At 35.0% G+C, this 13,817-nt stretch overlaps 3 protein-coding genes across 3 annotated transcripts; 2 read left to right on the forward strand and 1 right to left on the reverse strand.

Annotated features, from left to right (window-relative positions):
• The first annotated feature begins 2,191 nt into the window (after positions 1 to 2,191).
• LOC145006439 (Chaperone DnaJ-domain superfamily protein) lies at positions 2,192 to 5,152 on the forward strand. Its single transcript, XM_078965526.1, has 7 exons — positions 2,192 to 3,015; positions 3,356 to 3,867; positions 3,957 to 4,042; positions 4,138 to 4,203; positions 4,285 to 4,374; positions 4,485 to 4,661; positions 4,762 to 5,152. The coding sequence occupies exons 1-7, from the start codon at positions 2,474 to 2,476 to the stop codon at positions 4,810 to 4,812; spliced, it is 1,524 nt and encodes a 507-aa protein (XP_078821652.1). The 5' UTR covers positions 2,192 to 2,473; the 3' UTR covers positions 4,813 to 5,152.
• Positions 5,153 to 7,394: 2,242 nt separating this feature from the next.
• LOC145006441 (Mitochondrial transcription termination factor family protein) lies at positions 7,395 to 8,424 on the forward strand. The gene has a single exon (XM_078965529.1). The coding sequence runs from the start codon at positions 7,397 to 7,399 to the stop codon at positions 8,348 to 8,350; it is 954 nt and encodes a 317-aa protein (XP_078821655.1). The 5' UTR covers positions 7,395 to 7,396; the 3' UTR covers positions 8,351 to 8,424.
• Positions 8,425 to 8,600: 176 nt separating this feature from the next.
• On the reverse strand, positions 8,601 to 12,919 carry CIPK23 (CBL-interacting protein kinase 23). The gene is made up of 15 exons (XM_078965528.1): positions 12,094 to 12,919; positions 11,713 to 11,775; positions 11,435 to 11,506; positions 11,224 to 11,331; positions 11,047 to 11,127; positions 10,548 to 10,601; positions 10,329 to 10,454; positions 10,158 to 10,247; positions 9,953 to 10,072; positions 9,736 to 9,861; positions 9,412 to 9,528; positions 9,241 to 9,297; positions 9,049 to 9,123; positions 8,854 to 8,929; positions 8,601 to 8,772 (listed from the first exon to the last, which is right to left on the reverse strand). Exons 1-15 carry the CDS (start codon positions 12,265 to 12,267, stop codon positions 8,747 to 8,749), a joined length of 1,365 nt encoding a protein of 454 aa, XP_078821654.1. The 5' UTR covers positions 12,268 to 12,919; the 3' UTR covers positions 8,601 to 8,746.
• Positions 12,920 to 13,817: the final 898 nt, after the last annotated feature.

The following is a 13,817-nucleotide window of genomic DNA, read 5'->3' on the forward strand; positions in this document are numbered from 1 at the left end:
GTTTGGGGATTCAGCGCGAATGCCCCGCGTAAGTGGGAGGAACGTTGCGTGTTTCGGTTCGAGTTCACGATTTTGGTCAAGGGCTTGAACGCTCCACATTCAACAATGGAACGCCCACGTTCGAAGTAGTTCAACTTGGTTTACTCGTTTGACCTTGAACCTTGACCAAGTATGACCAAAAGAGTATTTTGGGTATTTTGTGAAATTAATTGGGTTTTGGTCTACGTCTAGTATTCAGGAAGACTTGTAGAGCTGGTGTTGGAGCAGTGTTTTGTTTAGCTATTTGAATGTCTGTGAGGTGAGTTTTCCTCGATGTACTTATGGGTCGAAGGCATCAAGGCCGACCATTTGGATTGTTATCCTAGTTTATCGTATGATTAAGTACTGTTGTGTTATTTTAGAATTGTATCTTGGTAGATGGAATGATGCTATGCTTAGAGAGCTATTAGATCTGCCCGTTATCTATTCTGGCTATATGTTTATTGATTGCATGTATTGATATAGTGTGGTTGGGTTGAGATTATACTGCTTGGTGCGACCAGTCAACAAACCTGGTAATATTTATATCGATATGTTATATGTATGCTTATCTGTTATATATATGTCGACTTGGTTTGTGTGTGGTTGGGTTTAGGCGGTCTTACTTTGTGCTGAAGGCCAACAGACCCAGGGCGTCCCAGATAAACTGAAGGCCAGTGGGGGCGTACCAGTTAGGCCGAAGGCTCGAAGAACGTTCCAGATATGCTGAAGGCTCGGTGAGGCGTACTAGTTATGCTGAAGATTTTGTGAGCGTACCAGAGAGACTGTAGGCCAGTGAGGCGTTCCAGTCAGACTGGAAGCTCTGGGGCATACCAGATGGACCGTAGATCGGTAGGGAGTTCTAGTCATGCCGAAGGCCTTGTACACATGTTGTTTGTTGGTAAATGTTATATGTTTGTGTGGTGGTACTTTGGGGGAACTCACTAAGCTTTGTGCTTACAATTTTGGTTTATGGTTTCAGGTACATCATAGAATCGTAACAAGGTGAAGGTGTGGCCATACACATCCTGATTTTATGTCATTGATTTTGGGAGACTCTGATTTCAAATAATATTTTGGAAATAATAGTTTGTGAACACTTTTATTATTAAGTAGGTCGCTTTTCAAAGGTTTAAATTTTTTGAAACTTTGGATTGTTACGGGTGCAAAGTGTAAATAATGTTCATATAAATACGAAGAGATGGAGATTTATATCTCATTTCAAAGATGAAAACCCTAACTCATGTCATGTGTACTCTACGTATTATGAGTCATAAGACATTCTACTTAATCATCTTGGTTAGCTTGTTATTACATTAATATGTGAGTGAGAGAGTCAGCACATTGTGAGTTGTATGAGTGTAGATAGTTGTGTATGTATTAGGGTTTTCTTGTTTGTTTTTTAGGATGATAGTTGTTAGAGTTAACATTTGATTTTGAGATTTATGTTGAATTTCATTTAAGCAGCCCTCCTCTATACGACACAAGTTTCTTATCATCAAATAATACATTTTTTTTGTTTTTTCTCTCGAGAAATATTTTAAACATAAAAAATTATTTTGCAGAACCATTGTCAGAATGAAAAAAAAAAAAAAAACCGATGCCGTTAGGTTGTCGAAGTGGGAAGGACACCATCCGACGTGGTCACCTTCCATCTCACTGCCAAGTCAACCACACCCCTCCACCACCACCACTATGCTATCCTTGACATAAGGAAGAGAAGATGAGAATAAAGATATAGCGATACAAAGGGAAAAACCGGAGAAGATATAGATAGAGAGAAGAAGACGTCAAAAGCGTAAACCATATTGCATACCATCGCCACAACACCAATGACGCCACCCCGAAGTGGTGCTTGCGCCTATCACGTGCACGACACGTCTACGATGTCCACTCTCTGGAAATAACCTTATAACTATTTCAAAGGGTCTTATCTCCTTTTTCAATGGACCCTACAAAATTAATGGTTATTAAAAAAATTCATATTTTTTTAGTTATTTTCATAAAATACTTAAAAAGAAGTGTCGTTTTGGTTTTGTTTTTCTTTCTTTTTTCATTATTATCGACTATGTTCCATATCAAACATTCTCTTGTCAGTTGTCACCCATGACCTGTTATTTCCATTTGTCTAGTATTCTTCTATCTTTCTACTTTATATTTTCTACCACATGGAGGTTGAAGCTAAAAGAACCCACTTTCATCAAAAAGGAATAGCGAAAATGTCGATTACCCATGTCCTAATCCATGAGGAAAGTGTCACAATTATCAGAAAGCAATCTTTATCGTCTTCCACTGTCCCCAGGCATGAAAAACATCAATCATTTCTCATGGCCCCTCACATCAAACTTTCCAGATAACCATATACCTAAACCATGGAGTTTTACCCACTCTGCAAAACCCCATTACACCCATACAACAACAATCACCACCACCACCGGGCGCCGCCCGACCAAAAATGGACGAATCATGGAGGATGAGAATGGGATCAACGGCAACCAAACACCAACCCAGTAACCTCCCTCCGCGACGCTCGGCGGATGAAGCAGATCGCCAGAATGGTGACGGCGGCTACGAAGCCCTAGATCCTGAGGACTTTGATGATGTGTTCGGTGGTCCACCTCGCAGTGTGCTTTCCCGTCAATACTCCGTTGATGCCGACTTCGCGAGGTCAAGGAATTTGGTATTTGAAGATATTTTTAGGAAACCGAAAGGGTATATGGATTTGGGAGGGAGGAGTGATCGGACGTTGCCGGAGTTTAGAATTCCGGAGAGTCGAACAGGAGGAGGAGAAAGGCGGAGGACTGAAGAAGAGTTTTACAGTGATATATTTGGTAACTCCAGAAGATCGAGGTCGAGATCTAAGTCGCATACCAACTCAAATTCAAAATCAAAGTCGAATTCGTCTTCAATCTTGAGTTCGGAGGAAGTGAGTCCGTTCCGGCCGGCGGTGGTGGAAGACGACGACGTCTCTTTCTCTTCCTTTGCTTCCAAGCTCAGGTCAGTGTACTTGAGTCCGTAAAATTCCCAGATTCCGTCTTAGGATTGAATGGGATTCAATTCCATTCCTTTCCTTTATATTATAAGATTAAAACACCTTCAATATATTGAAATAAATAAATAAATATGATTTTATTAATCATAACTGAAAATTTTAGAACTACACAAATGATAAATTGCTAGAATTATATAACACCTTTACTATTCTTTGATATTATAATTCCATCTTATTCCGATTCCGATTCCAATTCCAATTCCTTTGACAAGCTACATTCCTTCAAAAAAAAATTAGCTTCGTATAAAAATGGAAAGCTCATAGAAAGTTTATGATTTTGTGAAGGCCAATAAATGTCTCATTGAAATGGAACACATCGGAGAAGATGCAAACGGCGGAGGAACAACAGGATCTTCCTTGGAATTGTAATTCTTTCGCTAAAACTCAAAGCGTCGAGAGTGATTATATCCAGAAATTCAAAGGCTGCTATTCGGGATTCTCACAAAGGGTTTCATCTCCAGAAATTATCAGTTTTGGACTCGATTCATACACCAGTACTCTCAAGGAGTCCATAGAGGATCTGCAAGTCAACTCCCCTGCATCATCCGCAGTGTCTTCGTTTTATCAGGAGCAAGATGAAGGAAAAGACGTCGATCCAGAAGACGAAGAAGAAGACGAAGACGAAGTTATGAGCTCTTACGTAATTGAAATAAACCCTAGGAATCGGGAAAGAATAGGCGAAGGGATCGGTATAGATGAAGCGATTGCTTGGGCAAAACAAAAGCGTGAAACGCGTAATTTGGAGAAAGTATGGAGTAAAGAAGAAGCTGAGGAAGACGAGTGTGGTGGAGTTGAAGGTGATGCAACTAACAATTCCAAATTATTTCAACTTTGAAGTAGCATTTACATTACTAATTCTCAGTTTGTATGTTCTGTTTCTTTTCAGACACAAACACAAACACAAACACAGCTGGTGTAAAACAGGTTCCTGAAGCGCAGATCACCGGACATTCATCAAGAGAATCACCATTGGTGAACATTTTAGCACTAATTTTCAGTTCATATGTTCTTAACTTCTTATACTGACTGTGTCTGTATTATTAACTCTTCTTAATCTTCACTTTCAGTTGGATAAACAAAAGGAATGGACAACAGAAGAACCACTGGAAAAAGATGCAAGCGCATGTAAACAGGTAATGAAAACCTTGATATATCTATACATGAATCCCATGAATTTTCTTTTAACATTTGTGTTCTTGAATTACTAATACAAGATGGAACTAGAATTGCTGGATGAGGATATAAAATTGTGGTCTGATGAAAAAGAACCAAACATCCGATTACTTTTATCAACATTACATCATGTAAGTGGATGTGGATGTTGTTTCTTTTTTACTTAATGACTTAATCCATAAAGTTATTAACTTTTTCCAAATTTGCCCTCATTGACATTGTTAGTTTTCGATGAATTCAGATTCTATGGCCTAGTAGTGGCTGGATCATGATACCTTTATCAAACCTCAAAGAAAGCTCAAATGTGAAGAAAGCTTATCAGAAAGCACGATTATGTCTGCACCCTGATAAACTCCAGCAACGAGGTGCCACCATCCCACAAAAATATGTTGCAGAGAAAGCATTTCCAATCCTACAGGTAAATCTCTCTCTCTCTCTCTCACATACACACACACACAGTGAGGATGGGTTAGGAAATATGGTTAGTGATGAGTTTCTTGATGATGTTTTTTGGTTAGGATGCATGGGCTTCTTTTATATCAGAAGATGTTCGTTCATCTGTAACATGAAAGTGGATGCAAGAATCTGTGTGAACATGTTTAGACACACACACACACATACACGTAAAAAACACACACACACAAACACATATGTATGTATGTATATATATATGTAGAGCGAAGGTGTGATGGGTTGTGTATGATAAGAAGGGAAAAGCATAATTTGAGAAGATGACTGCAGAAGAATTTGCAGGAGTGGTGTGTTTTGAAGAGAGAGAGAGAGAAGATATTAAGATAGTGTTTGTTTGTGTCAAGTAAGGATATTCTGACATGTTGATTATAAATTTTGTGGTTTTTCTTTTTTTATTTAAACTTGAGATTAGTAATTTGAATTAATGAGTTTGTGAAATTGTTACGTGTTGGTTGTATAAAAACGTAGTTGGTGTTTTTTGATTGTTGTTATATAAAACTGTTATTTGAGTCATAAAGGCTAATACTCTGCTCATTTCTAGACAACAAACAAATATATATTTTTATTTTTTTTAGTTGTGCCATGACAGTGTTTTTTTTTATCACAACTCTAGTTAAATTGCATGACAAACACTATTGTAAACACAATTATATTCTTTCAAAGTTAATGGGGTCTTATGTTTTCTTGTAAAAGTGTTTAAACTTGTACAACACTAAAATGTAGTTTAAGAAAAAAAATATATGGATTATTTATGTAACTCATTCAAAACTGTTTATTAGCGCTATAAAACCATAATAATCAGTCGAAAAACTAAAAGTTAACTTACCAATCTAAACAAATAAGCACTTTAAATAACCAATCCCAAACTCCTCTTAAAAGACAACCAATATTACACAATGTTGGTAAACAATTGTCTGATTGGAGTCTGAAATAAACTTGTACTAGGAATATATATGGTGGGTTTAAAATCAGAAATATAGTCTAGGCCGATTTTTGCTTTAGACAAAGTGCTTTTTTTTTAATCAATATTATTTCATTTATATTATGCAAAAATGTTGTAAAACATAAATTATGTAAGCTATTTTTATCCGAAAATAAATAAATTTTGAAATATTGATTCATTTATATTATGCAAAAATGTGATGGTGGCAGGAAGCTTCACTAAGGCAACGAGCCCTAGCTCTAGATTCAAGTATCAGAAGGCTTCATTCATTCATTGCTTCCTCCATCAAGAAAGAGAATTTTGATCCAAAAGATGCCGAAAAAGTAGGGTCTTGTTTGTTTGATTGAATCTATTATCTTAAACCTTCATAAAATGAACTAGATGTGTGGTGAATCGAGCTCATATCCGTTCTTGATCCCTCACATTTAAACACACAAAAAGTCACACAATCATTCAGGTCAATCGCAAAATAAGCATCGGGATGAAAAGAATTAAAACGGCCACAAATGGAGAAAAAAAAATTGAAACCACCAGTAATCAGGAAAGGAAAACTCAAAACCACTACAGATCTACAAAAATCACAAATTAAACAAAATCAAAATCAATCACCGCTCCCTGGTCTTTCTCATCTGAATTTGCTAGAGACTTGCTTCTGAAATATTTCAAACACAACATTTCTCAAGCTTCATTCAACAGCTAAACACATATGTAACAACTTTATCGATAAAAAAAAGGAATTAGATTCACTTGTTATGACTTATGTTTATTGATTTTTGTGTTTGAGTGTAAGGATTTAAGAATATCGTATCATATTGGATCCATAAAGTGTATAGTTGCGAGGAAAAACTTTTGGCTTACGTGGCAACATTGGTAGAGGTACCAAATTAATTAGTAAAACATAAGTTTGTACCCTTTCAAAGACAAGAAAAATCACAGAAACCATTTAAACCAATATATTAAATATTGTTGGGTTACGGTGAAAATAACCATCAAAATTATAATTGGAATGCCTAACTTAAAATTTCTATAATCATTATCGATGTAAAATTAGGAAGTCAAGTAGTCTAAATGTAAACAAAGTTTTTGAAAATGGAATCATAACACATTCATTTTGGATACACAATAAAACTAGTTTCAATTTCGAATCTCATAAACTTCGCTCTAAAATAAAGTGAGTTTCATGTTTGAATCTCAAACCCTAAAGTTTGATTTCCAACAACTTTAAACAATCATATTAACTCATCAGCAATGAATAAAATATAACTAATATAGAGGTGGAAGCCTCTTAAACAGGAGGTCTTGGGTTCAAATCTAAGCATAGACGAATTTATTAAATTGGTGAATTTAATATCTAACAACTAACCGGCCGTTCAATAAAAAAAAATCAAACACTCAACACTCCCATTGCTACTCGAATCAAGGTGTTATTCTCCAAAACCACAACATATCACATCAAAACCAACTAAGCAACTAGGCCTACACTCTACTATTCTAATATATACCATGTCATAAAAACTCTATATGAGGACTATCAACGTAAATTGTGAAAAGTCAAAGGGCTTAAAAGAATATTTCATGAATGGTTCTTTGTACAAAAGATTGAGAGTAACCTCTTACCTCATCCATAAAATCATCCAACAACCAATGGGTTTCTACCAAAATTGCCCACCTCACCTCACCCTTCCCTACCCTACCCCACCCCTCACTCTTTGCACCAGATATATAAGATATATAGATATATGCACCCCACCCCTCTCTCTTCCTTCACACACAAAAACACCATGGCTGCAACAACAGCAATGACAGCATTCAACTCATACTCACCTCAAGAACAAGCACAAGAATCAACAGACACCCCTCAACTTTCAAAAAAACCCAAAACCCTCCTCCATAAACACCCTCTCTACACTCCAACCCACTCAAAACTCTCCCTCCAATTCAAAGAAAAAATCCTCTGTCTCGAAGTCATGGGAATCGATTCAGGGAAAGCCCTTTCCTTAAACCCTTCAATCCATTCCACCTCCCTCGATTCCATTCACTCCATCATCACATTCCTCCGATCCAAAGGCATCCAACAGAAAGACCTTCCAAGAATCATCGGTATGTGCCCTCAAATCCTCACATCCACCATCACCAACGATCTCATTCCGATTTTCAATTTCCTTTCACACGATCTCAAAATCCCAGATCACAATTTCCGAAGAGTCATCAACAAATGCCCTCGATTGTTAGTTTCGAGCGTTGAAAACCAACTGAAACCTGCTCTGTTTTACCTTCAAAGACTTGGGTTTCGGGATTTGGAGGCGTTGGCTTATCAGGATTGTGTATTGTTGGTGTCGAATGTGGAGAACACGTTGATTCCGAAGCTGGATTACCTGATTGGACTTGGGTTTTCGAAAAGGGAAGCGATTGAAATGGTTTTGAGGTGTCCTGGGTTGTTTACGTTCAGTCTTGAGAATAATTTTAAGCCGAAATTCGAGTATTTTGAGAAGGAAATGATGAGGGATTTGAGTGAATTGAAGGATTTCCCACAGTATTTTGCTTTTAGTTTGGAGAAGAGGATAAAGCCTAGGCATTTGGAGGCTTTGGAATGTGGGATTAAGATTCCATTACCACTTTTACTTAAAACCACTGATGAAGAGTTTGCAGATTTGTTAAAGCAGGGGGATAACAACAAATCAAGATATTTGTAAATTCATTCGTTCATCTCTTTGTAAGTATTGCGAATAAAGCTAAATTGCAATAAATAGCTAGCTACTTCTATTTATTTATCTATTTATAGTATTTTATAGTGAAATTTTCTTTTTTTGGATGACTTTATAACAAAAAAAGTGAAAGTAACAAATCAATGGAAATATGTAACTATTTTAACCCTCTATGGAAATATGCAACTATTTTGTTACATTTAAAGACTTCTAATAGACATCAAAGATAATGCAAGTGTTCTATTAAACATCATTTGTCATAAAATCGTCTGAAAACCATTACATTACATAGTTTAGTGTTTAAGTCATGACAATATATATTATATATAGATCAAACGAAAACAAGAAATTAAAATAATTGGGAAAACATCCACAAATCCATTATCAAGGAGGTAGTGTAGTGGTAGTACCTGAAAAAAAAATGAAAAAAGAATAAAAGATTTATTAAAATTTTCATTGAAGCGCTTAATCCAAATAGACAAAAAAGATACCTTTCAGATCTCCATTTGCTTCATCTCCATTTCTCCACACAATATCCTTCAATCCAGTAGAAAGGTTCTTATAAAACTGCATACTCAACAACAAATAATATATATAACATTAACAACATTTTCTCCTGAACAAGATTTATAAAATTAAAATCAAACATCAATGCAAAGAATTCATGTCACTTTTATTTTGTATACCTTGTGAAATTCTAATGTATCTCCTCCTGCTTTTCGAACCTCAACCATGTGCAATGAAGGTGCCACTTCAAAAATCTGAAAAAAAAAACACTAATAGTTTAATACAGATTTTTATAACCAAAAAAAAATAACAAATAGTTCCCCGTTAAATTTAATATATATATATATATATATATATATATATATATATACCTCTGTTGCAACAGATAAATGACCCTTGCGTCCAGTCTTTTCGCCTTGAAGTTTCAACTGTTGTTTAAAACATTAAAATCAAAGGTTAAAAAATGGACCATTTTTTTTAATTTCTTTCCAATTCAAAAATAGAAAAAGAAACATGTTTATTAGATTATCTATCTATATCACCTTGTAGTTATTTTTCTTGACATCAAATCCAAGTGGTGTAGCAGCTTCTTCTATTTTTGATATAATCTCATTCGCTGGACATTTGGATGTAAATCTTGTTTCACGCTTCACAAGCCCCTATCAAATTGTTTTTTTTTTTTTTTTTTTTTCAAATGTAAGGGTAAAATAGTCATTTAATCTCCTTTCGATATACTTTGGAATGTAAGGGTAAATATAGTTAGTCATTTAATCTCTTTTTGACATATAATAAAGAAAGCCAAGAAAACGACTTTATTTTTTACTTCATTTATTTTTTAAACAATTATTGGGGAATAAAAAAATTACCATTTGTTTTTCAAAAAGAGAACTGAGATTGAGGCCTTGAGATTTGGAAATAAGCTCAAAAGCATTCATGGTGACAGGTTGAGCAGGGCGTTCATCCCGCCTTTCCACTACAAGGATAGGAGAATCCTACATTTCATAAAACAAAACAAAACACCATCAACACAAGGGTAAAACCGTAAAACGACACATCATCATATCTTAGAGAGAGCATAATCACCCCGGCTTCATTGAAAATAGCATCCACATCAGCAAGACTAACATCCTCTTGTTCAAATCTAGGTGGCACATATCCTTTCTTAAACCATTCATTCTCCACCACTTCAGCTGTCGTAATTCTCTGTCATAAATAAAAAAAATTACAATATTGGATTTTGACTTTTTATTTTGACTTAATACAGAAAAAAAAAGACTTGTTAACATACTGTTAAAGGATTAGGATCCAGAATCCTTTTGATTAGCTTCTTTGCACTTGAAGAGAACCATGGAGGACAAGAGAAGTCAGCCTTGAATATCTGCAATCACTTCAATTATCTTACAAAATATTCCGATATTAACCCTGATGTAAATGTAAAGGATGCTAGAAATCCAAACACCTTCTTGTATAAAGCCATAAGATTTGATTCTTCAAAAGGAAGGTATCCAGCCATAAGAACAAAAAGAATAACACCACATGACCATAAATCAGCCTTAGCTCCATCATAACCCTTGTTGTTTATTACCTAATCAAATACATAAAAACCAAACCCTGACAAAATTAGCTTAATCAAGATCTGTAAAAAAATATATATATGTGGGACCAAAATATAACTTACCTCAGGGGCAACATAGTTTGGGGTCCCACATGTTGTGTGTAATAATCCATCTTCCTGTAAAGAAACTTAGTTCAATCTTCCCTATTTTATATTATGGTAATGATGTTTAAAAGATATTTTAGAAAATCACATCACTTGAGGAAATGGAAGGAGAAATTCAATGAGGGCAAATTAGTAAAAAGTTAGGATTTAATCGGGAAAGTCTCCTTTTTCCGAACTTTCTCTTTGAATTCGTTCTTTCTGCATTAAGTCAAAGAAAGTCAAAAGCAAACACCCAACGGGTGTTTCTTTTTGACTTAATGCAGAATGAACGACTTAATAGAGAAAGTTAGGAAAAAGGAGGCTTTCCCGATTAAGCCCTAACTTTTTACAAATTTGCCCTCATTGAATTTCTCCTTTCCATTTCCCTAAGTGTGATGTGATTTTCTAAAATATCTTTTAAACATCATTTATCCACACAAAACTTAATGGGAAAAAGTAAGAAAAATAAAACACTCACACGAACTTGTTGTGGAAGTGCACTTAATCCAAAATCAGAAACTTTGAGACAACCAGTTGCATCCAATAGTAAATTTTCAGGCTGAAAAAATAAAGAAAGAAATAGTGGTGTTTATATAAGAGAAAAGAAGATGTATTAAAAAAAAAAAAAAAAAAACTTTTAAGTAAGAAAAATGACCTTGAGATCTCTATGAAAAACACCACGACTATGGCAGTAATCTACAGCATTAATGAGCTGCTGAAAGTATTTTCTTGCTTCATCTTCTTTAAGTCTACCTCTAGTTGCCTGAAAAATATAAGGACAATTTTTTTAATTATTATTATTATGCGAATTGTGAAATATGACATGAAATATATATGGAAAATTTAAAGCTACAATGAAAACTTACAATTTTGTCAAATAGTTCTCCACCTGTGACAAATTCCAAAACAATGTATATTTTTGTCTTGCTTGCCATAACCTAATACAAAACAACAATCCCTTGACTATGTTAGTGCAAAAAGATTAAAAATAAACGTAAAAAGGAATGTTTTTCATTAATATGAATTGAAACTTGAAAGGGTAGTAAACTAAGTTTTTATAGAAGATACACGTGTGTAATTAATGCTAAGATTCTAATTTCTATATGTGACTTAATAGTGGAAATGTAGTGATTGACATACTAACCTCATGCATTCGAATGACATTTGGGTGTCTGATAAGTTTCATTGTTGATATCTCACGTTTGATCTGCAATTTCCCAAAAGAAATGTTACAAAAACAACTGCAAACAAAAGAAAACACAGAGGAACTAAATCACTAAATATCGAACATGGCAACAGATGGACTTTTGTGTTCAAAAAACAATCCCAATGCAATTATAAAGAATCAAGCTATAGAGTGAAGAAACAAAACTAGATAGCTCGATGATTATTAGATCGTATTACAGATTTTCAATATGATCCTTCTGCACTTGAATCATGAAAGAACGAATCGCGAAAGTTGATTGGATCAGACATTTGAATGAAGGATTTACGAAGTCAACGTTTATGAACAGAGACTCCATACCTGAGTGATCATCTTATGCTTAAGAACTTTCTCCTTATCGAGAATCTTGATGGCAACATTCTCATTTGTTTCAGTATTTCTAGCGAACTTCACCTTCGCAAACGTCCCTTCCCCAAGCGTCCTTCCGAGCTCATACCTACCGACTCTTGTCCTCGAAGGTCGCGACGACGACATCTGTTTACCCCCTCCTTCTAACCCTCTATGTAAAGTATACCAAATGAAACCCCCGTCTGTTTATCTATCTATACAGAAATATACAGGTATATTCCTATGAATCTTTGACGATCTTTCCAAAAATTGTATTATTCCATCTTCTTTATTCGAAATCGAAAGAAATATCAAGTTAAGATATGCATATACCATCCATTTTCCCCGAAGAATTTTTTCAATCAAATCAAAGTCTCTTCTTCTTACAAGGTTGCCAAACCTGAGATCTGGAAACACTCATCTTCCCCAAAATTTCAGATGTAGAAAGGAGAGGAAGCAAAGAGAAAGAAACCCTAGAACGAATTAACCTCGTAGGAACCGCCTTCGAGATCTTCAAACATTAAAGCATGATCACAATTAGCTGAAAACGGAATCACAACATAACAGGTCTTCAATTTCCAAAAAGTAAACATTCAAAGAGAAAGATTGGGAAAGATAAATGGATTTTTGGCATGCCAATTTTGGGGAAATTGGGGGGTTTTGAGAATCTTGATCTCTTTGGTAAGAACGGAGGGCAAAACGAAGGGGGTTGACGCACACAGAAATCACAATAATTGAATGGCGTGGTTTTGGTTACTTGAATAAGAATTTCATATTCGCATGAATTCTTCCCCAGTACAACCTTTCCCTAATCTTCTAAATTAGTGTATAAAGAATGTTTAATTTTTGTTTTTGTCGTCTTTCATATAATTATAATATATTCCTTAATCACTAAAATACTAAAATAAAATAAGATCTTTTCATAGATATCATAAAATAATCAAAATCTATGCAAAAATCAAAATGTCTTTCTTTTTTTAAATTTATTATGGTTTGTTAAGTTTGGTTTAATTTTTAAAAAGTTGATAGGTTTTGTCCATGTAGTTTCAAACAATTACATCATTAGTCCCTTTTGATGGATGTCGTTAATAACAAGACAAGTCAAAGTAAAAGACCTATATACTTCTTTTTTATTTTTGTTATTCTTCATTTTCTAAAACTATAGAGACTAAATGTGTAATTGAGAAAAAACAAAGCCAAAAAAACTAAAATCTTTAATACCCATCCACCATGTTCAATCCCAACCCTTTGCATTATCTGGTGGATGCACTGCCACCTTGTGTTGTATTAGCAGCTATTTTTTTGAAAACTAGACCGGATCGGTCGGTTCGACCGGTTCAACCGGGAACCGATTTTGGATCCGGTTCTTAAAGGCTAAAAAACCGGTATTCATGTGAACCGGTGAAAACCAGTAAAAACCGGTCGAACCGGAGACCGGTCAAAACCGGAAATTTAAAAAAATCTATATATATTTTTTTACTTTTTGTATTTTTTTAATATAATTATGACATCATCCGGTTTTTGAGACCGGTCCGACCGGTTTGACCATCTGAACCATCGAACCAGTAATACGAACGGTTCGGTCTCCGGTCCGGTTTTCAAAACCTTGATTAGCAGCGTCCTTCGACAACATGTGTTCACATTTTCTCCTTAAAATGAAAACCTATTTGTACCAAAAGCCTCCCCTCGCATCACTT

This window comes from Lactuca saligna, chromosome 7 (assembly GCF_052625555.1).
Source record: "Lactuca saligna cultivar CGN05327 chromosome 7, ASM5262555v1, whole genome shotgun sequence".
Classification (NCBI taxonomy): Eukaryota; Viridiplantae; Streptophyta; class Magnoliopsida; order Asterales; family Asteraceae; genus Lactuca; species Lactuca saligna.

Coding starts and splice junctions, on each gene's coding strand:
- LOC145006439 (XM_078965526.1), top strand. CDS start 2,474: ATGGACGAATCATGGAGGATGAGAATGGGATCAACGGCAACCAAACAC. Junction 4,375..4,484: donor TTTTATCAACATTACATCAT/GTAAGTGGATGT, acceptor CGATGAATTCAG/ATTCTATGGCCTAGTAGTGG. Junction 4,662..4,761: donor AAGCATTTCCAATCCTACAG/GTAAATCTCTCT, acceptor TTTTTTGGTTAG/GATGCATGGGCTTCTTTTAT.
- LOC145006441 (XM_078965529.1), top strand. CDS start 7,397: ATGCACCCCACCCCTCTCTCTTCCTTCACACACAAAAACACCATGGCT.
- CIPK23 (XM_078965528.1), bottom strand. CDS start 12,267: ATGTCGTCGTCGCGACCTTCGAGGACAAGAGTCGGTAGGTATGAGCTC. Junction 10,248..10,328: donor TTATGGCTTTATACAAGAAG/GTGTTTGGATTT, acceptor AAGTGATTGCAG/ATATTCAAGGCTGACTTCTC. Junction 10,073..10,157: donor TGGATCCTAATCCTTTAACA/GTATGTTAACAA, acceptor TATTTATGACAG/AGAATTACGACAGCTGAAGT.